Source organism: Aspergillus uvarum, assembly GCF_003184745.1.
Source record: "Aspergillus uvarum CBS 121591 unplaced genomic scaffold BO82scaffold_70, whole genome shotgun sequence".
In the NCBI taxonomy this organism is placed as follows: domain Eukaryota; kingdom Fungi; phylum Ascomycota; class Eurotiomycetes; order Eurotiales; family Aspergillaceae; genus Aspergillus; species Aspergillus uvarum.
Window position 1 is genome coordinate 150035 of NW_020291367.1, and position 8881 is coordinate 158915.

An 8881-nucleotide genomic window follows, 5' to 3' on the forward strand; every position below is an offset into this window, starting at 1 on the left:
CTGTTTCTTTATAACATTATGGCAGCCAACGTCCCTCCCTCCGCTGAGACCCTTCTCAGTGGTGCCGCCGCCCACCCCCCCAAGACCGCTGAAGAAATCGCCAACCAATATGACCTCCTCCCCAAGTTGATCCCCTACCTCGATCGCCACTTGGTTTTCCCTCTTCTCGAATTCAGCTCCGGTGGCCAGGATGACGACCGGGAAACCATCCGTGCCAAGTATGAATTGCTCAAGCACACCAACATGACCGACTACGTCGCCAACCTCTGGAAGGAAATCAACGACTCCGACTCCATCCCCGAAGAGTTCATCAAGAAGCGTGAGGAGGTTCTCGCCAAGTTGCAACACTACCAGGACCAGAGCGCCAAGATCACCGAGCTCCTGCAGGATGAGAGCGTCGTGGGCAACCTGCGCAGCGACAAGGTCGCCAACTTGAAGTTCCTCGAGGAGCAGCACGGCGTCACGATCGAGATGGTCAACAGCCTCTACGACTATGGTCGCTTCCAGTACAGCTGCGGTAGCTACGGCAATGCTGCTGAGCTCCTCTACCAGTTCCGTGTCCTGTCCACCGACAACGACAAGGTTGCCTCCGCCACCTGGGGTAAGCTCGCCTCGGAGATTCTGACCACCAGCTGGGAGGGTGCGATGGAGGAGGTTCTGAAGGTCAAGGATTCCATTGAGACTCGTCTCTTCAACAACCCCCTGGGACAACTGCAGAACCGCTCCTGGTTGATCACCTGGTCCCTGTTCCCCTTCTTCAACTACGACCCCGCTCGCGATGTCTTGACCGACCTCTTCTTCTCCCCCGCCTACATCAACACCATCCAGACCAGCTGCCCCTGGATCCTGCGGTACCTCGCTGCCGCCGTCATCACCAACCGCAACCGCGCCCACAAGAGCAACAGCGTCTACCAGAAGCAATTGAAGGATCTGATCCGGGTCGTTCGCCAGGAGGGTTACGAATACTCCGACCCCATCACCGACTTCGTCAAGGCGCTGTATGTTGATTTCGACTTCGAGGAGGCCCAGAAGAAGCTGGGTGAGGCCGAGGATGTGTTGCGGAGCGACTTCTTCCTCGTTTCTGCTGCCGATGCTTTCGTCGAGGCCGCCCGTCACCTCATCTCCGAGAGCTACTGCAAGATCCACCAGCGCATTGATATCAAGTACGTGCTTTGAGAGAGCGGATCTATGAAGTGATGTGACTAATCCGGACTGTAGGGACCTGTCTACCCGTTTGGGTCTCAACCAGGACGATGGTGAGAAGTGGATCGTCAACTTGATCCGCGACACCAGAGTCGATGCCAAGATCGACTACAAGGAGGGCACTGTGATCATGAACCATCCCCCTCAGTCGGTGTACCAGCAGGTTATTGAGAAGACCAAGGGTGCCTTCTTCCGGACACAAGTTCTGAGGTGAGTCCAATCCGAGGGAAACCTTCGAAATAAATAGTCTAATGCATAACACAGCGCGGCCGTTGCGAAATAAATGACAACCCTTCTTTGAAGTTTTCTCTGAAACAAGAATTTCGTCCTTTTACCCTTCTCTTAATGGTTCTTCATGTTAGTAGTATTTCCCGCCGAAGTGCGGCGGGCTTCCTGAAATGAGGGAACCAAGCAGAGTGGCATCAGGCTGGCGTTCAGGTGGTCCACTTTTTCATGTCTTTCTTCTTTTTTTTCTTTTTGCTTATGTCTCTCTTCCCCATGAACCTGTCTATTTCCCCCCCCTATGTATCTCTTTGTCGACATGCTTCCAGGTGAGCCTTTTTTTTTGGTGTGACGATCCACGCCCGACTTGGAAGAAAAGCAAAAAAAAAACTAAAAGAAGTACTGTCGAAGTTTCCACCGGGACAACTTTTTATCTTCTGTAAAGGATTGGCAATTCAGGGGTGATCAAAGAAGCGACAGATGGGCTGCACAGCTGACTGGTATACTTTACCAGTCGCTCCTAAGCTTCTGTCTCCGGTCATGATTGAATCTCTTGAATGTCAGGGGAACAAAACCACTCTTGCCTCTTGTCGTGTGATTGGTCGGTCTATGCAGTTACGAATGATCTATAGAGATGATGGAATTGAATGTTGAATCTAGATCTATTTCTTTTTGCCATCCCACTTTTGTTTTTTCTGGCAAACAGATAAAGCTCTACCAAAGGCAACTATCACAACCCAATATCCACACCTGAACCTAGAGATCAATACTAATTCACCCGCCTCCGACTCGCTCCCGCCTCCCTCATGCGCCGTCTCCCACCCATCTCACCATGACCATGACTATTAGTATAACCGGCCCCCCTCAGCCACACAATCTCATTGATATACGGCTCTTCCCCTTCTTGGTTCCCCAAACATCGAGCCGTCGGACTCACCCTGCTGCTGCTGCTGCTAAAGCTAGAGCTATAGCTATAGCTCCCACCGGTACTATCACCAGCCATGCGCAGAGATTCCTGCCGTTCGTATTCCCGAGACATAGCTGCTAGATCGACGATCTGGTCCTATAATGTTTTTACCAGGGGAGGGGTTATGATGGGTTTCCGAGAATTGTGGTGCAGGTGCAGGATGGGTATTGCTTTCCAAGTAAGAGGAGACGTACATACCCTCGTCAATGGTACGCCGGTGATGAGGTAGCCGTCTCGGCCCTGCGCGGGGTATCTGTGGTCAGTGGATGTAGTTGATTAGTGGGATTTGGGGGCTTGGTGGCTTGGTGGCTTGGTGGCTTGTGGATCGTCACCCTGGGTATGGATTTGAGTTGGGGGGGTGTGTGGGCCTGGGGATAGTTTTACTGGGGAAAGGGGGGCTTATAGATGCTGCGTGTATATGTATATATATGGTTGGAAAGAAAGTGGAGTGTTGCTGGGCGAAAGCAAGGTTAGCATACCTGATAGGAATACGGCCGCGCCGTTGCCGCTGGACCCAGGAAGTACTGGATCTGGCCGAGGATGACGGCGCGGGAGAGACCGTATCCGGGGAGCCAGTATTGCTGGATTTCTTGGGGTAGCATTGTTGATTTTGGGGATTTGTGCGTGTGGTCTGTGGGGAGTGTAGTTCGTAGCAGTTTATACGTATACTGATATACTGAATATGGGGGTTTTGGTGAGAGAGGTATATAGGGCTTGTATATTGTGAAAGACGAATGAACCTCGGAAAGTATTGTATGATCTCAACAATGAGGGGAGTACCCCCTTTTGTTGTATATTTATAGGCAGGTTCCAAATCCTAGAACATGCAAGGGAAGCATTGGTTGTTGCTTAGCTGGTTTGTGGCTAGCCTTGTCATGCAAAGGTCTATGTGGGTGCTTCGCTTTGCGTTACCCTACGTATATATATACATTACCTATGGAGCGATGTCTTCTATCACAGATCGGGTTAATTATACAACGGATATAGGTATCGATTCCCGAGAGTGAGATTTGCCATGCCTGTGTCTCCCTCTAAGACCCCAAGCCCGATATATATGTGAAGTATATCAACAAAGAGATCGAGAGATCGAGGCATTGAGAGAAAGAGAGGAGAAAAGACAGCCCTACAATCACTGCTGAAATGCAGTTCCGCAACGAACAGAGAAAAAAAAAAAAAGCAAGCGCGCCTCACTCTTTCCCATCCAACCACCACCGTATCCCTCTACACCGTTTCTTCTGAACAGCAGACAAAAAAAAGTGAGGCTTGTCTGTCAGAGAAAACAATAGAAGCAGGCGAACTCGGCCTCACAAATCATAAGCTTATGCGTGGTGGAATAGTTTCGATTCTCTGGGTACTGTACTGTGTCGCTTGTTTGACTTTTCGTGTCGCTGCAGCGCCAAAACTATGCATGAAGTTCTGATGTGGCTGCTACAGGACAGTATGCATGTACTGTACGTGGGAATATGTGCTTTGGGGTCTGGTGCCGTGGCTCCAAGAATGTGAAGCTGCTTCAAGTGGATTGTGGCATGGTGTAGGACTTGATTGGTAAGGGGACTGATGGACTGGGCCAGGCGCTCTTGATCCCTGTGGGGTTTACTATAGAGGTCTCAATAGTGATTGCATCTTTTGATGATGTGGCCTCAGGGTCTGGATTACTCCATCTCTTTCATGCGGCGAGTCAAGCAGGCGGTCTCTGGCAATCGAACGGTTTACTGCTTCACGGCTATTTCAGACCCCAGTCATTCAGTGATCGAGCCAGCCATGAGCTTTTCCATTGCTCCTGATTGCAGGGGTCTTGCAAGACGAATCAAGTTCGGTTGTAAGAGACTCTCAGCAAACAAGCTCATATTTAAGCGAAATGACAAGGGCCATGGCCTAGGACTCCTCAGACGTTAGGCTGCTCGTCAATACTGCAAGGATTTCGTGGTCGAAGCGAAGGAAATGAACATTATCGAAGAGTATAGATGGAGCTGCAGGCAGAAGGTGAAGTCATAGTACAGAGATCCAAATCAACATGCCGATGCGGAAGACAAACCCCTTGAGCTAATACATCAAACCAGATTCCCCAGCTCAAGAGGGTAAAATTAATATTCAGAATCACCAAAACGCTTCTTGCATTACTGTCTATGATCTTTTCGTGACTCATCCAGACAAAAGGCATACTTGCAACAAAATATCATGCAAAGAATCGTCCCGCATCCGTTAGTTGCCCTCCGGGGGAACATATGGGTTTACAAGCATGTCGCTAAACCTGTTTCATGAGTTAGCACCGACTTTCAGTGTGTCTGAGCTACTTGGACACTGTTGGGTCATCACATACTTCTCAAGCTTCTCCTTGCCTCTTACTTCCTCAACCAACAAAGGCATCCGGACAACGTTGAAGTCCTCGTAGAGTTCCTCGATCTGCTCAAGGTACTTCTTCTGCATCTTTCGGCGTGCATTACACTGTTCGCACGCGCTGCTCTGCTTAGGGAATAACAGTTGGTTGACGACGATAGCATGGGTGTCAATGTTGTAGCTGGTCAACTCCTGAATCATGCGCTCGGTTTCGTACAGCGACAGGAACTCAGCGATGCAGACGCAGACGAAGGTGGTAAGGTCGGCATCCTTGAACTGGGAGTTCACCTCGCTGATCGTCTCCCGGAGAGACTCCATCTTCTGCAACAGTTCGTCGAGGTTCTGACCGCCGGGCAAACCTCCACGGGCGCCCAGAATAGAGTTGAGCATGGGGCCGAACTGGGAGGACAGCTGCGACAGCTTCGCGAGAGCCTTCTCGAGGACGGTAGGGAATTGGAGGAAGCGGAGAGTGTGGCCGGTGGGCGCAGTGTCGAAAACGATCACCTCGTAAGACAGGGACTTGACTTGCTTCAAGACCTCAGCGAAGGACATGGCTTCGTCAACACCGGGAATCTAGTGAACCAATCATTAGCCATGAAAGCTCGTGATGCATGCGCGCAAACGCCGTGGAGCGTGAAGCGTACGCTGAAAGCCAGATCCTGCATCATGCCGCCCACACCCATCCCGGATAATGGGTCATCTCCCTGGCCTTCACCACTAGCCAAAAGGTCCTGGATACTGCCATTGGGGTCGATCTCCATGGCGCTCAAGTTGGTATAGCCATCGACCAGTCGAGCCTCCTTTCCAAACTTCTGTCCAAAGGCATCGCTCAGGTTGTGCGCGGGGTCGGTGGAGATAAGCAGAACAGACTTGCGGACTTTGGCCAGCTGAATCGCAAGCGAGCAGGAGGTCGTAGTCTTGCCGACACCTCCCTTACCACCGACGAAGATCCAGCGCAAGGTTTTCTGGTTGACGACCGACTGGAGCGTGGGCTCCATGAGGTCGTCGCTATGCACGACAGCGGAGGACATGGTAGAGGTCGAAAAAGAAAAGGATTGAGATTATGGTTTTGGTCGTGTATCTGGTCTGAGAACAGAGAAAAAAAGAAAGGAGTAAGCTTTAGCGCTTTACCGACTTGCAGTGTTGATTTGGAGCTTGGACTTACCACGTAACTGACGGGTTCCCCGCAGAGTCCTGAAACCTTCGGATAAGGCGGTCGGTGGGATTCGAGAAGTTTCGTAAGAAGAGCTGCGTCACTCCACGCTAGAAGTTGAGGGAAGTAATTGATAGGCAAGGTATTTTCTATACAGCAACAATAATGGAGAGTCGTACAGCGCAAGAGACAATAGGCGGCTCTTGCCTCAACTCTCTTTAGCAAGTTGCTCAAGCGGCACGTGCCACGTGCTACGTGCTAGAGCCATCATGGGTCATTTTACCTTACCTTCTGCCTCAGGCGCCGCAACCACCCCGCGCAGTGCGTACTGTGTAGTTAGTCTATATAGAGTTATCGCTCCCTATCGCTTCGAATCACCCTCCGCGCGACATGCAGCCCATCCCCGACACCTTCCGCAGAATGACACACCCCCTGAATGCGTCGGATATCGGGTCCCTCTGTAACGGCTAGGAGCAAGTTGGTCTTGGAAAACTCTCTTTTAAGTACAGTCCGACCTAAACCGGTCGTGCGATCGATTCCATGCAGTGGCCCCATATTGCCTGGAATACCTTCAACACCCGTCAGTGATGCGACTGTGATGATGATACGATCTGCACCGCTTGTACAAAAGGATAACTGCTCCTTATTTGTCTTCTCTTGGACCTTCTTTAGTGGCACATGAAGGCCATCATTCATACCCATGCTATCAGGCTGTGGAAATATGACAGATGGCAATAAAGCTGAGGTTCAACCTGCATAGATGTCTGGTAGCCTTACAGATGAATAATAATGTGATTCCAAGTGTAGTTAGTGCTTGTGCTGGCAAGCACGGAGCACCTTATTACCACAACACCCTCCGCATGAAATGAGGCTCTACATGCCGTGGACCACAAATTATATTGCTACAAACTAAGCCCTCTATCATCGTACTCATGGTTCAGCCAAAAGCAGAGAGGTCATGAAGTCATATAGACTGCCGGTCTAATTCTATCTCGCGATACCTGTATCTGTACTTGTACAGTACTTCCAACTCAGCACGTCTGGAAGTGACGGTGTAGCTTGGAGATCGGTTGATAACATCCGACTGCATCATGATCTACATAAGTACTTCATTCCAAGGCCAAATGGCAGAAGGATGCTTTTGCCTCAGCTGATAGCTTCAAAGGAAATCGCGAATCAACAGTACTCAGTACAATCGTTGAATGATAGACCAGCCATGATACCTTCCTATAGGCGGATTGCAAGATCCGGTGCTAGAGTCATTGCTAATACCCCCACCAGCGAAATCCAATACAACAACTGGCTGCATCTTTGAACATCGTCTGACTTGGATCCACGCGTTTGCCCCCCAACAATCAATCTATGGAAAACAATCCGCGTCGACTACTCCGTAGCGTTGAGGCCTTTTCATTTTGACACGGAATGCCTTATGACTTATAGACGAGTCTACCATACAATGCATGTGTGTACTCGGCATAAAACGCGCCACGGATCTATCATGCATCTTGGGCTGTCCAGCCTTGCTAGCTCATTTCTCCTTTGCATAGAATGCAGTTGCGTGCCTGTGCTCCGTTTTGGGGGGACGCTAAGGGGAATAAGCCTCCCGCACCTGGAGACCCGGCTCGGGGTTGACTTGGGGGGAGGTGCCTGGAAAAGTCTAGAGTGGACGCAACAAGTATGATTCTGAGCATGAACGGCCAGAAAATATTCACAGCAAGAACTTGGAAAGCGATCGTCTTATCGACTATCATCTATCGACTATCATTTATCGACTATCGACTATCGATAGGTGCGTTCTGGCCGGCCTGTAGGCCTGTTGGGGCTCCATGTGGAGAGACACAATGAACTCCAAACTTACTCCTCCTCCCAAGAATCCTCGGCATGGAAGGCTCATACCATCTGGCCGAGTCCAATCACCCACTGATCCAGAGATTGGGGTGGCAATCCAATAAAGACTTCTTACCGAACCGGTTTCGATGCCAATGAGATACCGCGACAATTGTATCACGTGATTGACATCCACGGGACGAACGTTCCGGAGCATTGCGTCATCGAGGACGATCCAATCATGGAGGGAATGTGTCACTCAACGTTCCGAAGAAGATTCCCCCTGAAACCAGCAGAACAGGTTAAGTTGAAATTGGAGCCGGAGATGGAAGGGGAGAGGACGGGGAGGGGTGTGAAAGCCTAGAGGATAACCTGCTTGAGCCAATCCTGAGCCCTGGGAAGAGGGCCGTTAGTGAGCCATCCATCCATTCATCCATTCATGCCGGCGATTCATGTCACCCTCGACTGCAGTCTCGACCACTGAGTCGACGCAGATCCTGACCGCCCTGCAGCCGGACAAACATAGCGTCCGATTGATGATTCGTTCGACTGGGCGGGGGCTCACAAACGGGCCCGTGAGTGGCTGAACTAAGGGAGCCAAGTGGGGCGGACTTTAGTTAAACATCGAAGGAAAAATTCCTGTCGTCGTCACCGTGATCTCATCCATTGCTGCCAAATCAACCACCCCCCTTCTTCTGCTGCTGGTGCTGTTGTTGCTGCTTCTGCTTCTGCTTCTGCTTCTGCCACAGTCACTGCAGCCAAGTCAGTCATCATCAGTTCTGACCTGCTTGTTGCACCTCGTAGTACGGAACTAGAAAATTAGAGTATGTAGAAAGTGGTTGTTGCACTTCTTGTCCCTCCCCCAGCCTATTTTCTACCCCTGGATAGCGAAGCAACATTCTTGTAAACCGAGGCCGAAACAGCGAGAAAGTGTAGAAAAAGACCTTGTCCTCGGTTGTTAAACTCGCCAGTCTTTCCGCCGTCATTTTCAACGATCACTTTCCACCCGGATTCCGCTCGTCACATTGGTTGAAAAGTGTTCCCGAGAGCCCACCATCTCCAAGACCCAAGTTCTTCTGTCCAAGTAAGGGCCAGCCAGCATTCGCCTGCATAATCATCCAGCCAATTTTTTCTTTCTTTCTTTTTTCTTTTTTCTTTTTTTTGGGGGGGGG

At 50.5% G+C, this 8881-nt stretch overlaps 4 protein-coding genes across 4 annotated transcripts; 2 read left to right on the plus strand and 2 right to left on the minus strand.

Annotated features, from left to right (window-relative positions):
• On the plus strand, positions 1 to 1516 carry BO82DRAFT_186351 (eukaryotic translation initiation factor 3 subunit E). The gene is made up of 3 exons (XM_025630481.1): positions 1 to 1163; positions 1219 to 1413; positions 1468 to 1516. Exons 1-3 carry the CDS (start codon positions 19 to 21, stop codon positions 1484 to 1486), a joined length of 1359 nt encoding a protein of 452 aa, XP_025487498.1. The 5' UTR covers positions 1 to 18; the 3' UTR covers positions 1487 to 1516.
• Positions 1463 to 1950, plus strand: BO82DRAFT_186357 (uncharacterized protein). The gene has a single exon (XM_025630482.1). The coding sequence runs from the start codon at positions 1602 to 1604 to the stop codon at positions 1866 to 1868; it is 267 nt and encodes an 88-aa protein (XP_025487499.1). The 5' UTR covers positions 1463 to 1601; the 3' UTR covers positions 1869 to 1950.
• A 244-nt stretch (positions 1951 to 2194) lies between these two features.
• BO82DRAFT_294231 (uncharacterized protein) lies at positions 2195 to 2994 on the minus strand (the record flags this gene model as incomplete). The annotated part of the gene is made up of 3 exons (XM_025631815.1): positions 2195 to 2488; positions 2591 to 2632; positions 2872 to 2994. 3 exons carry the CDS (start codon positions 2992 to 2994, stop codon positions 2195 to 2197), a joined length of 459 nt encoding a protein of 152 aa, XP_025487500.1.
• Positions 2995 to 4255: 1261 nt separating this feature from the next.
• BO82DRAFT_358411 (ArsA family ATPase) lies at positions 4256 to 6165 on the minus strand. Its single transcript, XM_025636283.1, has 4 exons — positions 5895 to 6165; positions 5374 to 5815; positions 4713 to 5302; positions 4256 to 4643 (listed from the first exon to the last, which is right to left on the minus strand). The coding sequence occupies exons 2-4, from the start codon at positions 5758 to 5760 to the stop codon at positions 4595 to 4597; spliced, it is 1026 nt and encodes a 341-aa protein (XP_025487501.1). The 5' UTR covers positions 5761 to 5815; positions 5895 to 6165; the 3' UTR covers positions 4256 to 4594.
• Between the last annotated feature and the right edge of the window lie 2716 nt (positions 6166 to 8881).

Excerpts from the sequence above, each read along its gene's own strand:
- BO82DRAFT_186351 (XM_025630481.1), top strand. The coding sequence starts at position 19 with ATGGCAGCCAACGTCCCTCCCTCCGCTGAGACCCTTCTCAGTGGTGCC. Across the intron at positions 1,164-1,218 it reads CACCAGCGCATTGATATCAA|GGACCTGTCTACCCGTTTGG; the intron begins GTACGTGCTTTG and ends TCCGGACTGTAG.
- BO82DRAFT_186357 (XM_025630482.1), top strand. The coding sequence starts at position 1,602 with ATGAGGGAACCAAGCAGAGTGGCATCAGGCTGGCGTTCAGGTGGTCCA.
- BO82DRAFT_358411 (XM_025636283.1), bottom strand. The coding sequence starts at position 5,760 with ATGTCCTCCGCTGTCGTGCATAGCGACGACCTCATGGAGCCCACGCTC. Across the intron at positions 5,303-5,373 it reads TGCAGGATCTGGCTTTCAGC|ATTCCCGGTGTTGACGAAGC; the intron begins GTACGCTTCACG and ends TTGGTTCACTAG. Across the intron at positions 4,644-4,712 it reads GGCAAGGAGAAGCTTGAGAA|GTTTAGCGACATGCTTGTAA; the intron begins GTATGTGATGAC and ends CTCATGAAACAG.